This window comes from Leuciscus leuciscus, assembly GCF_965113295.1.
Source record: "Leuciscus leuciscus genome assembly, chromosome: 5".
In the NCBI taxonomy this organism is placed as follows: Eukaryota; Metazoa; Chordata; class Actinopteri; order Cypriniformes; family Leuciscidae; genus Leuciscus; species Leuciscus leuciscus.
Genome location: NC_138729.1, coordinates 44,821,041 through 44,834,197, shown reverse-complemented (window position 1 = coordinate 44,834,197; position 13,157 = coordinate 44,821,041). Strand labels below are relative to the sequence as shown.

The 13,157-nt window shown below is 37.3% G+C and overlaps 1 protein-coding gene and 1 long non-coding RNA gene across 2 annotated transcripts in view; one reads left to right on the top strand and one right to left on the bottom strand.

The window, feature by feature from the left end:
* Window positions 1-13,157, top strand: part of hk2 (hexokinase 2) — a 69,515-nt gene that overhangs the window by 21,612 nt on the left and 34,746 nt on the right. The window contains exon 7 of the mRNA XM_082170219.1: window positions 7,453-7,636. Within this exon, the coding sequence (XP_082026345.1) occupies window positions 7,453-7,636 (184 nt within the window). The remainder of the gene's footprint in view (window positions 1-7,452; window positions 7,637-13,157) is intronic.
* Window positions 7,815-13,157, bottom strand: part of LOC309499259 — a 75,406-nt gene continuing 70,063 nt past the window's right edge. Inside the window, exon 2 of the long non-coding RNA XR_014206180.1 lies at window positions 7,815-10,561. This is a non-coding gene — a long non-coding RNA (uncharacterized lncRNA). The remainder of the gene's footprint in view (window positions 10,562-13,157) is intronic.

Below are 13,157 nucleotides of genomic sequence, written 5' to 3'. Positions count from 1 at the left end.
AATAAATCAATACTTTTATTCAGCAAGGATGTGTTAAATTGATAAAAAGTGATAGTAAAGAAGATTTATATTATTAGAAAATATTTTTTATTTAAAATAAATGCCATTCTTTTTAACCTTTTTTTATTTATTTTTTATATTCTTTATTTTCAGTCAGCAAAATAGAATTACAGAATAAAAGTAGTAATTAGCCGCGTTTCCACCGAAATTACCCGGAACAATTTGTACCAGGAACTTTTTCCCAGGAACTTTTTTTGCCCCAGACCGGTTGCTTTCTGCGTTTACACCGCGGTCTAAAGTACCGGGAAGGTAAACTGCGCGCAACTGCTCCTCCCAGTCTGCGACGGACAGTAATCAGTTGCGCCACGTACATTTATAATAAGTATGGAGGAGATTCAAACTGTGCTGCAGTTATGTATTGGTTTACTAACGAGGTAATTAACAAAACAAAATAGACGAGCACTGATATTAAAGCGTGTTCAGAAAGCTCGTATATATGCGTATAAAATTAGACAACGTATGTTATCAGTTATTGTGAGATGCCTGGGACGAACGCGCAAAAAAAATTCCTCTTTCGCAAATATGCTTAAAAAAAGCCTGAACCACGTCTATCAATCATAAATATTGACAGTCTTGTAAATAGCTGTTTGTTACTAACCTAACCTTGCAATAGATGACAATGTGTAAACATAATGACTTAATAATAAAAGAGGTGGCAGAAAAGAGACGAGCACTGATAAAGCGTGTTCAGTAGCTCGTAATGCTAACGTTAGATATAAAATTTGTATGTTATCAGCTATTGCGGACATTGACCGTGAGATGGCTGGGACGAACGCGCAGAAAGTTTCCTCTTCCACAAATACCCTTAATAAAGCCTGAAACTCGTCGCCAGTCCACCAGTTTTATTTTATTTTATTAAATTCCATATTTGCAGACAGACAACTCTTACTGCACGAAGCAACGACACGAACCGCAATAGATTTTTTAAAAAGGGAGGTTAAAAATAAATAAATGCTGCGTGGAGTCATCCAACCAAAATGCGGCGTGAACACAACCAATCAGCTTGTGCAGCGCACAAGTCCCACCCATGAAAGTTCCTGAACTTTGAAAAAGTACTACCTCATGAGCAGGGACTATCGGAGGGGGAAAAATTTACCCGGAACTTCATTTAGACCCTGGTTCCTGCGGTGTAAACACATCGAGTACCAGCCCAAAGTTCCTAGTTCCTGGGGAAAGTTCCTGCGGTGGAAACGCGGCTATATACACTTATGTGCATCCCTGGCTATAGTAACTGTCCATTTGCTTTTTTTGCTGTTTTTTTTTTTTTTTTTACAGAACATATACATACTTTGAACAATAAAAAAAAATAAAAAAACTTGTGCATAACAAAATATACAAATAACTACATTGATTGGGACATTAAAGGAGAGGATAAGTAGGAAGACGGGAAAATAAAACACAGGATCATTAATTCAGCACCTCTACGAAGTCTGATCTTAAGGGCCTTACATATTTGACCCATCTGGCCCACAGACTTACAAATATACTTTTCTTTAGACTAATGGAAAAGGTAATTGCTTCCATTACATATATCTCATTTACAATTCTGAGACTGTGGGAGGGTCGGGAAGCAGCCAACGTCTTGTAAATGCTTTTTTGCAGGCAGATGTAAGAATGGCATATAAATACTTATCAGCAGTTCTGGCCAAGAACTCTCAATTCCCCCAAAACAGAGAGGAAAACTGTAAAGGAACTTTAGTATAGTGGTTTGATCTTTGGGCATTCCAAAAACACATGCCAGTGATCAGCCTCCCGAGCGCCACACAGCCTCCAGCATTTAGCACCACCTGGGTCAAAATGTGCTTTTTGCTTTGGTGTTATAAAAAAACGAATAAGACATTTCCAATTAAACTCACGCCATGTATGAGAGTTTGTACATTTCCATTGAAACTCACATATATTCAACCAGTCATCTGTAGATATTAACACATTGCTTTCCTTTTCCCATTTTTCTTTTATGTAGTCTGTGGAGTGGGTATTTTTCACCAAGAAACCTTTGTAAAACTTAGAAATAACCCCCTTAACAGTAGCATTTTTATATGCAATCAAAATTGTTCTTAATATTGGGTCATTAAGGTCTGTATTAGGTTCTGAGTTAAAAAATCTGAGTTATCAAGATGGTATTCATTTTTCAGACCCTCAAAATCCCTTAATTTTCCATTTTCTGTGAGTGAATAGAATGTTGTTATACCTTTGGAAATCCATGATTTAAAACAATTATCCGTCAAATTTGGCCTGAAGCCAGGATCAAAAGCACACCATTGGATTATCTGTATTTTATCATTTAACTGATACTCTCCTTTTACTTTATTCCAAATTTTTAATTGGGTTTTGATCCACAGATTTTGAGTATCCTTTATAAGCTTGTCTAGGTTCGCACAGGCCAGTAATGCGTGAATCGGAGAGTCCTTCATGATTGAAAGTTCAATATCTTTCCACCTGGCTTGAAAATTTGGAGAATATAGGTTAATAAAGGGTCTAATTTGGGCCGCGTAGTAATATCCTTTAAAATAAGGTAACCCCATTCCCCCCTCTTTTTAACCTTTTATTCATCAAATATATTAGGCAGCAGAACGGTTTCCAACACTCATAATAAATCAGAATATTATAATGATTTCTAAAGGATCATGTGATCGACTGGATGTCATCCCATGTCCTCAAGAAAACAGAATCATCTCTTCTTGGGAAATTTGCCACTTTGGCTCTTTTTTCCTACATCATAAATGACTTGCGTCTCAGAGCGCACAGACGAACACAATAAACACTGTCATGTTCTCTTCCATTCAGATGCCAGAGTAATACCAAATCATTTTGATGACAGAATTTGGCTAAGGCATTTCAGAATTATAAAACCAACATTTGAGACGCTGTGCAATGAAATTGGTTTGATGATCACTCCATTTATCCAATCATATCCTTTGTTGAGGCAAAGTCACTTGAGTTTTTTTGTTGCGAATCGAGGGAACATTCCATAAACGTTTTTCCATATTATTTTATGTGCATGTCGTATCTGCCTCAATTTAGCGCACAAGTTTTTTATGCATATTTTTAGAATTGATGCACATTTTGCCATTTCCATCCAGAGTTTTTTCATGCAATATTAGAAGATATCAAACCGTGTTTGAATGATGAAAAATGATGGAAATCGTTTTCTGAGTCCAAAATTGTCATGGTCATTTTCCAAGCTTCAGAATGTTTAGGATACAAATTAATAAGATAAGAGCTGTTACTATCATGCAAATGGGGAACGTCCTGTATATTTGAAGGCAGCGGTTTATTTTGAATTCAAAGACAGTGTTGAGAGACTACAGTAAGCTTACTGATAGCTGGGCTAATAAAACAAGCTTACCCAAGGCTTACCTTATTATCTTCCACAAAGCCAGACTAGCACTGTTGTGTACTATTGATACAATGTTTGAACATCATGAAAATCTAATGTACATTCGTAAATTCCCTTGTAAAAGTAAATTCCCTTGCCTGCACCTTTGAACGTGTGTTTTTATTATTTAAGGATTTGTAGGAATCTGTCGAGATGGTGCTTATAAAACACACGGACTGCAGTGCAAGACTGCAGTGCAATTGCATTGCAGAAAATGTGCGTGACTTACTTTGTTTGCATTTGCATTTGCATTCATTTTAGAATATTAGCATTAGCAGAAAGAAATGGTCACCGTTTTAGCACTGGTCGTTCACACCTCAGATTTAAAAAAAAAAAAAACTAAATAAATAGGTGTGTGTGTAAAGCTGTGTAAAACTAAAAGTGGGAGTGTAAATGGGGGGAAGAGGAGAGACAACAATCAATAAAACACAGACCAACAACATGCTCATTTTATGGACAAATGAATATTAATATATGTGCAAAGAAAAAATAAACAAACAACAGTTTGTTGGGGCACCTTGATGTATTTTAATAATACAACCCCAAGACTACAAACTCAGAAAAATCTTGAGAATACTAACAACTATCATGAGCAAATCAAATACATTCTGGTAATTTATTCTTAGAAATACAGTATCAACAAATCAGCATTGTCTATTACAGTTTTACTCTGGCTGTGTTTGTTGTTCTTGTCAATAAAGATAATATACAGAAATACACAGAGCACAGTGAATTATTTGGGATACACGTCTCTCCCCTTCAGTCAGCACGCTTGTTAGAAGAACGAGAGAAAGCACACCCAAACCCGTCAATGGCAAATGTGCTTCTAAAGATGGCGCTGTTAGCACATTGCACATCGACGTTATCATGTGCGTCACCAATATGTGCCCCTTATAAAACATTCTGCATGAATGGTTCCCAATTGAATTAATTATGTACATTGTATCTTATAACTCAGAACACAAATAACAAATAATCAATTATGATGGAGTTCATTATATCTTTGAACAAGCTACACAGAGCTATAATAATATTTTCATTACGTTTTCTAGCACTACAATCACAACAAATTTCACACATCAGTATAAGGACACAGAAATAATAAAGACATAGTTACTTTTCTGTCCATTCTTGGAATTCTCGGTCTACATCATTGTCTTCTGTGTATCAGAATAATTAATGGTGTCATCGCGTTCATGATCAGACGTACCGCTGTATCAGTGTTATTTGCACAAATATATTTAATTTGAAGAAGACATGCATGAAATGTGTGCACATACACGTTGCTAGTTTATGTTTGGAGCAGGAGAGTATATGAAATATGTCCATAAAAACTTGAAACACGCTTGCTTTGTTCCGGATATGAACTAATTAAATTAAATTTTATTTTGTATAGCGCCTTTCACAATACATATTGTTTCAAAGCTATCAGAGGTGACTATGTCCAAGTTATGTGTTTCAGAAATGTACACATACAAATCACACAGTTAGCTAATAATGTACTAATTTAAACAATGTATTATTTTAAGGTAGAAACAATGAGCTTATTGAAGTAATGAATTCATGCTTGTTAACAAATGAATAGGATATATAGTAAAATGTAGCATTGGGGAATGATTCCTAGCTTGCTTCATCTGAAGTCTTCGCAGGAGTTTATTTGGCGCTCTCTCTTCATAAGAGGCTGGATATAGCAGTGTAGAGATGATAAAATTGGTGTTATATGATCATACTTTCTTGACCTAGTAAGAACTCTAGCAGCTGCATTTTGGACTAATTGTAGCTTGTTTATTGAGGATGGAGGACAACCAGCTAGTAATGCATTACAGTAATCTAGTCTAGAGGTCATGAATGCATGAACTAACTTTTCTGCATCAGAAACAGATTGCATGTTCCATAGCTTAGCGATGTTTCTGAGGTGGAAGAAGGTTATTTTTGTGACATATAAAATATGATTTTCGAAAGACAAGTTGCTGTCTAATATAACACCCAGGTCTTTAACTGAAGAGGATGAAGTTACAGTACATTCTTCTAAATGCATATTGTATTCTAAGAGATTCTCTGTACAGGTTTCTGGTCCAATAAGTAATATCATTTAGGGTTAGGGTTAGGCTAACCTAACCTCGCGAAATTCTCATCTGAATTTAATAGAAGAAAATTACAGGTCATCCAATAATTTGTATCTTTAACACACTCTGTCAACGTGGATAATTTAGATATTTCATCTGGTCATGATGAAATATATAACTGAGTATCATCGACATAACAGTGGAAACTAATTCCATGTTTTCTTATAATATTACTAAGTGGCAGCAAATAAATTGAAAATAGCAGAGGGCCTAACACAGATCCTTGCGGCACTCCATTTACTGACGTTATCTTAGATTTTTTTCCCCGTTTAAAAACAAAAATTGGTAATGGTCTGATAGGTACGATCTCAGCGCAGTGAATGGATTAAAAGAGCTTATTCTTATGAATAATGCAGAAAAAAGCTCAGAAACTGATAACGAAGATGCGCAAATTATTGCATATACCTCAATTTTCATGACGTTGGTACAACTTTGCTTTTTAAACCGGAAGAATGAAATTGCTTGGAAAAACTAAAAAACATGAGTGCTATTGTTGTTTTTATTCATCTGCAGCCTGTACATATGTTAACAAAAAAAAAAATTTGTTTGTGTGTTTTATGGTTTCATGACCCTATGAATAATATACTCTCATAATATACAGTACATTGCAGCATCGCCTCTTTTCTCACAGTGTTTAAAACATTTTGATCAATCTCTGTTTAAAATGTTTTGATCGGTCTCTATAAACCCCTCCTTTCTGGGTTATATTACATGAAAGTTAATATCTGAAAAAGCCTAATAGGGGGCAGTGCACTTTAAGGAGAGTTTACGCAAAAATATTGTTCATGTTGTTCAATGCCATTTCATGTTGGCTTTAGTAGCTACGTAAAATTTTCTTTGCCATTCCTTTAAGCAGTCCTAATCTTTAAAAAGCTTTCTGACCTTAACATGTGTCATGCCTCTGTCATTGTATGACAGTTTTAGCATGTTGACAAGGTTTATACATAATGATTCACACATAATAAATTGAACACACCCATTTATTTTATTGCTCATGTTTTTTTTTGCAAAGACTGAGAAAACATTCTTTATAATAAACCACAAAGAGCTCCTATACCATGAAATATTCAACATTATTCTGTTGAGATGTTCTTTTTATAGGCTTTTATACAGTATATACATATTTTGTAGGGTAACACCAGAGTCTGGGTTATACATCAGATTTCTTAATGCTATCTTAAAATAGAAAATTAATTTGAGTAAATCTCAGGAAAGAAGAAGGTATTTGAAACAGGGTTCCCACAGTCAAAGAAAATCTTAGGCCTGGAAAAGTCATTGAAATATAAAACTGTTAAAAATGTATGCAAATGTATATAGTTAATGTCAATTTCTGTTAATGCTCTGCATGGAGTCTCCAAAATTTCAATCCTGCATTGAGCCTTGTTCAAATCTCAGGTCAATTTTTTCTCTTTGTGGAGATATTTGTACATAAAATACTTTAAATTTGAAAAGATCACCAGTAAATGCCTATGGAATCCTATGGAAAGTACTTATACATTAATCATGAACTACTGGATAATCATGGAAATTCATTGGTCAAGAAGGGTGGGAACCCTGTTTTAAGTGTCATGAAAACCACCTTTTGTCAGCATGGGTCAGTTCTCTTCAAGTAATGTTACCCATAGGACTTAAAAACTGCCTGTTAGAAGTTCCAGTTTAAAATTCCATTTAAAATAAGACCGAACTGCTTTTTTTAGGCTACTAATATGACTGGAGTCTTCATTTCATGGTAGTGTACATTATTATTTATTTGTGTAAAAAAAAATTTTATGAGGGAAAAATTACTCTGTGCTCCTTTAAAATGCAGCACACGTTTGCATGCAACATGTAACGTCATGCAAAATTTCCAGGAATCTTCCATTTGAATAAGTTGCGTGTGTTTTACAGGGACGGGTACCAACGCGTGCTACATGGAGGAGATGCGGCACTTGGAGCTGGTGGACGGTGACGAGGGTCGCATGTGTGTGAACATGGAGTGGGGTGCTTTCGGTGACGATGGCACCCTGGATGACATCCGCACCGAATTTGACAGAGAGATTGATGCTGGCTCTCTAAACCCCGGCAAACAGCTGTGAGTGACAGTCCTGCACCTGACAGTTAGTGCCACTCCCGACAGTTCTTTTGTTGACACAAAAAGCCATTGTGGCCTTTTTCATAGAGGGCAGCTGTGTCAGCCAGTTGTACAACTAGGCTAACAGTTAACAAGGTTGAAAATAAGAAAAAAAAAACAATCTATATTTATTTATTTATGTTTTTGCTATAAATAAACTGAAAAAAGTACAGTAAGTAAATGATGACTTCATATTGTGTTTCACTGCACAGCACAAATGAAAACTACTTTTTTCATTGTTGTTAAGAGTTCTTATCCATGGGAACAAGAACATGTTTACAGTACTCGATTTGGACATAGTCTAAACATTCATCATGTCTCATGTCTCTAAGCTAACGGTTAAAGGGATACTTCACCTCTGGAAAGATGAATGTGTATTTAAAATGGGTCATTTATGTAGTAGAAATGTGAAATTATTTTTTAATTTGGAACCTTTTAGACTGAGAAAAGCCAGAAAATGTATTTTTGGCTCATGTGGATGAAAGACAACAACTCCCAGAATGCACTTGCTTCGCTGCCCTACGAGGCCACTCCCAAGCCACGCCTACCGGTAAGAGCGCGCAGTTAAACAACAAGACTAGGCTACTAGTGAGTCTCCGTGACGAGTTTGCCCGGGATTTCGAGATCGTCCAAAATGTCCGGGATTTGGCTTTTGCGTTCTACAGTCGCCATTCATTATGTTTACTGTGGCGAGCAGGACGAGACTGAGGGGCGCGGGAGAATGGCGCGAGGCCGGTGGCGTGATTACTGATGAGCGACACCTGTGAGACGCACCGGTCTCGAAGGCTATAATCTCTCACGGAGGAGCGGGAATTTTCATAGCAATGCTAAAACGCACATCAACTGATCACTTGTTTAGTGTTCATGTAAACACTACATTCAGATTCACCTATCGGAATGAATTCAGTTAGATTGAAACAAAAGGTGTGCATGTAAACAATGAATGGCGACTGCCGAATGACGATCTCGATGGCCGGACATGTCCAGGAAAAAAAGGATGGTAACCCCTACTACTCATCTTTCTCCACAGAACAAGAGCCTGTTAGCTTAACTTCCAAAAAGAGATGGCTGACACTATTTGTACATTCTGTGAGTGAGATCCCACCCCCTATGGGCGGGTTGAGAGCGTGCGGAACTAGCTCCTACTACTGGCTGTAGTCTTTAGCCTCTGGCCAAAAAATCCTCCGATGATGCAAATTGACGATTTTTGTGTCATCGGAGGATTTTTTCCAGACAAAAAATACATAAATCTCTTGTCTCAGGGGGATATGAGGGAGGGAAGCACGGTAATTCAAAAATACTACAGGTTTTCTACTGATATAAAGCTTAATGCTAAATGCTGAAGTATCCCTTTAACAAGGCTGTCACCATGGTGACACCAAGTCACAGGTGGTACGCATTCTTGCGTACACATTTGTTTTTAGAAAGCAAGTGCGAACGTTGTTAGGTGGATCATAGGTTCACATCATTCACTGTACGTTAGCCTGCTTTTCCGAACACATGCCACAGGCCTTGGGAGTTTTAAAGCTACTTTTCCTGTCCCTAGTCACTGCAACTCCACATGCGCTTTCATTTCACTGTGAAGAACCAGCACTTTGAAAGCTCAGAAAATGCAGAACTGTAATCAAATGCCATTATGCTATGAGTGCCTGTGGCTGAGCTCTCTACATGCTGTTAGTGGTGGAGTATGGCAATCGATTGCCTTATCAGATATGCACATTCACTGTTGCCTTTTTAGAGCTGCTTAACAGCAGAATTTGAACTTCTCATCTTTACGTACGCCGTTTCTTTAGAGTCGCAAGTCACTTTTATTGTTCTCTCGCATACACTGCTCTCTGAGACATGATGAATGTTTAGACTATGTCCAGATCGAGTTCTGCGAACATGTTCTTGCTCCCATGGATAAGATCTCTTAACAACAATGAAAAAAACAATAACTGAAAATTAGTTTTCATTTGTGCTGTGCAGTGAAGCACAATATGAACATAATTTACTTACTGTACTTTTTCCAGTTTATTTATAGCAAAAACATAAATAAATACAGCCTGGGGTTTTTTTTCTTATTTTCCTTCATAACTGACAGACTACTACAAATCTGCCTCCTTTTCGTTGTATAAACATCATAGATACTACCGTTCAAAAGCTTAATCGATAAGATTATTTAAAAATGTTTTTGACAGAAGTCACTTATGCTCACCAAGGCTGCATTTATTTGATAAAAATACATTAAAAACAGCAAAAATATGATTTTAAAATCTAATTTATTCCTGGCAAAGCTGAATTTTCTGCAGTCTTTGGTGTCACATGATCATTCTAATATGCTAATTTGGTGCTCAAGAAACATTTAGTATTATTATAAATGATGATAAACTGTTGTGCTGGGCACTTATGTGGCATTTTATTTTGAAGGATAGGGCACTTTTCAAATAAAATATTTCACAAAAATATGTTTGTTAGGTTTAAAATGAAATGTCATGCCCTAATGTGTCTGAGGGAATGAAGGAACACATAACATAAAATAGATGAATCAAATCCCAGATCTTTTAACCCTGGTAGAAGTTCTCAATGTGCTAGTACAAAAAGAACACAAGAATAGTTTCAATAGAGAAAAGGAAGAGATCCATTTACATATGGTTACACTCAATTAAACGTACAGTATGGAATTTTTCGCCACTAGGGGTCGCTAACCTATTTACAATAACAAAGGCGTAGTTTGATGACGCAACATTTGCTAAGAATTATGGATCTTGTCGTCAACGTCAAGCCGACTGATCTAATCTATGGATCTAATAATGTTTATGGATGACTGAATACATCGATGCTTTTATCATGACTGTGATATGAAGCAGTTCGGGATTGCTAAGAGACAGCTATCAGCTCCACATGCTACGCGAGCCCCGCATAAGGAATATGGACATTTCATTCTACCGAACTAACGTTACACGCGAGTGCAGAATTACTACTCACAGTCACAGGTCAGTTTATTAGACAAATTAAACTTGTGAGGTAACGCAGCGTTGTTTCACTTGGTCTAACATTACACTATCACACTAAACTGCATTTGAATGTGTTGAAATGTATGTGTTAGTTTGTCTGTATGAGACTAGCAGTAAGCTAGATCAACATTAGAATAACATACAGATCATATTCTAACATTTCATCATGTTGAGCTATATAACATTGATTCGTTTTATGTAAATGTGCTCACCTGTTTAATAAAGTACATGTAGAAGCGGTCGAAGTCTCGGACGTGGAGCTCTCGTTTATATACTGTCTATGGGAGCTCTAGGCATCTCGAAAACACCGCGCTGATATTGATTCTCGTTTTAGTTCTCCTTTTGTATCCAAAGTCTGCTTGCCATGGTCCATAATGTTTGAACGAAACAACAACAGCGTGCAAATAGACATTGCGAACTACCGTCAGTCGCTTTGGTTACTATCAGAGGGCTCTGGTTCATAGCTCTGGTTGCCATGGCAGTACGAGCGGAAACCAGGGACAACGCGGATATGACGCCATTGACGGCGACAAAACGGAAATAAAGAAACGGGACGTTTCTCGAATTAAATTACAAATTTCTCCTGGTTTGAAAGTTGTTGGAAACAGTCGGGATAATGTAAGTACACAACTAAAAAAAATATATAACATAGATATAGTGATTTTTGCTATTTTTAAAGCAAAAAAGTTACATATTGTGGCTTTAAGAGGGGGAAAAAACAGAAATGCTGATCAAAGGGAGTAGGAACTAACCTGGAAATCCAGAGTTCTCACGAGAGCACAATTTGAATTTGCTCAGCGAGTCACTGGCATTGAGTAATGATGCTCATTAACTATGCCCTTGTATCTGATATAGGCGGGCCAGAGGCGAGATGACGACAGCGATGCGACGTCGAAAACATTGCAAGATGGCTATAGATGAACACCAGGGCTGCGTTCAGCCCCGGCAAAACGTTGCACAACGTTTTTTAAACAGAAACGGTGATGCGTTGAACACACTGTTCTGATGACGCAAGAGTTGCAACTATGGCAGCTGAGAAGGCTCATTCTTTGTGTTCTTTGTGAAGAATTTTCTGAGCCTGATGAAGTCGGTATAAATATGTGTTTAATACTACAAAATATGCTCGATGTTACAGTTACTGCACTTGCCGCCCAGAACAAAAGAGAACATCCCAGTCGAGTGAAGGGATTGCTGAAACTGAAATGGAAGCACACATCTTACCTAATTCAGACTAAAACACATCTATTTAGCCTCACATACTGACTTTATTTGTAGGTCATACTGTTTTAATACCCTGTATTTTCTTTCTCATTTTTAGGAAAAGCACTTAATTACCATTGTTTATTTCTATACCAAATGTCATACACTTGCAATGAAGCTAAAAATATAAACAACTACATCATTATGTTGATATCCTATATTTTTACAATAAAACTTACGACAAACATGTCTTCTAATATCCTCAGTTGTTGCGTATACCGAGCTGCATCGAACACATTTGTAAATTACTTTCCTTGAACCCATTGTGCAAGTTCACTTTAATACCCCGTGTTTTATATACATGTTGCTGCTGATTGGACTGCAGTTCTGACACACCCACCAAACAAGAGAAAACGTATCTCAAACCCCGTTGCACACCGGTGCACGTGAACATGACGTTCAACCCGGAAACCGTAGCAAAACGTTGCGCACCGTTTTGAACTTGAACATGCCCCAGTTGTTTGAAACGGCTTTGGCCGCTACAATGAACGAGTTAGACTTGGCTTTTTATCTAAAAGAGGAACAGAAGACAGCGCTCGAATCGTTCCTTTGCAAGAAGGGCGTTTTTGCTGTTTTGCCGACTGGATACGGCAAGAGTCTGATCTACCAGTTAGCTCCGCTGGTAGCTAAGCGTATGGGGCTCTGGATACATCACCCCGTGCATTGTTGTGATTGGTCGTAGTGTTATCCAATTGCGTGCAGTGAAATTTTTCAAATGCATGCTTGGTGCCGCCCCTCGAGTTGGGCGATTTTTATTACTCAATGCCAGACCCTTAATCTTTCGGCTGAGTAGGAACCTGAGTGTCATCTAAATCAAAGACAATAATGAAAACAAAACCCACACTTCAACTACATCCCATTCCCAATAAACTACCTAACACAATAAGAAAAGAAAACAAACAAGTAACAAAAAGTATTTCCGTTCAATCCCCACATAACCTTGTCTAACTGAGGAAAAGCCAAACCATTACAATGGCATACAATAGCTCCTTGCCTAGTGTGTTAACAATGCAATTCCCTAGGTGTTGTGAGATGAGAGTCACGTGACATGTTGTTCACTACTCCCTGGTCTGTTGTCAAAAAAAAGTAACAAAAGAAAAACAAACCACCGGGAGGGAAAAAAAACTATGTAGCTCAAAGCAAAAATCATACACACAGGGAGCAAACCAACGAGTCAAAAAGAAACAAAAAGAAGCGACAATAACAGGAAGTTTTGTCACATTTTG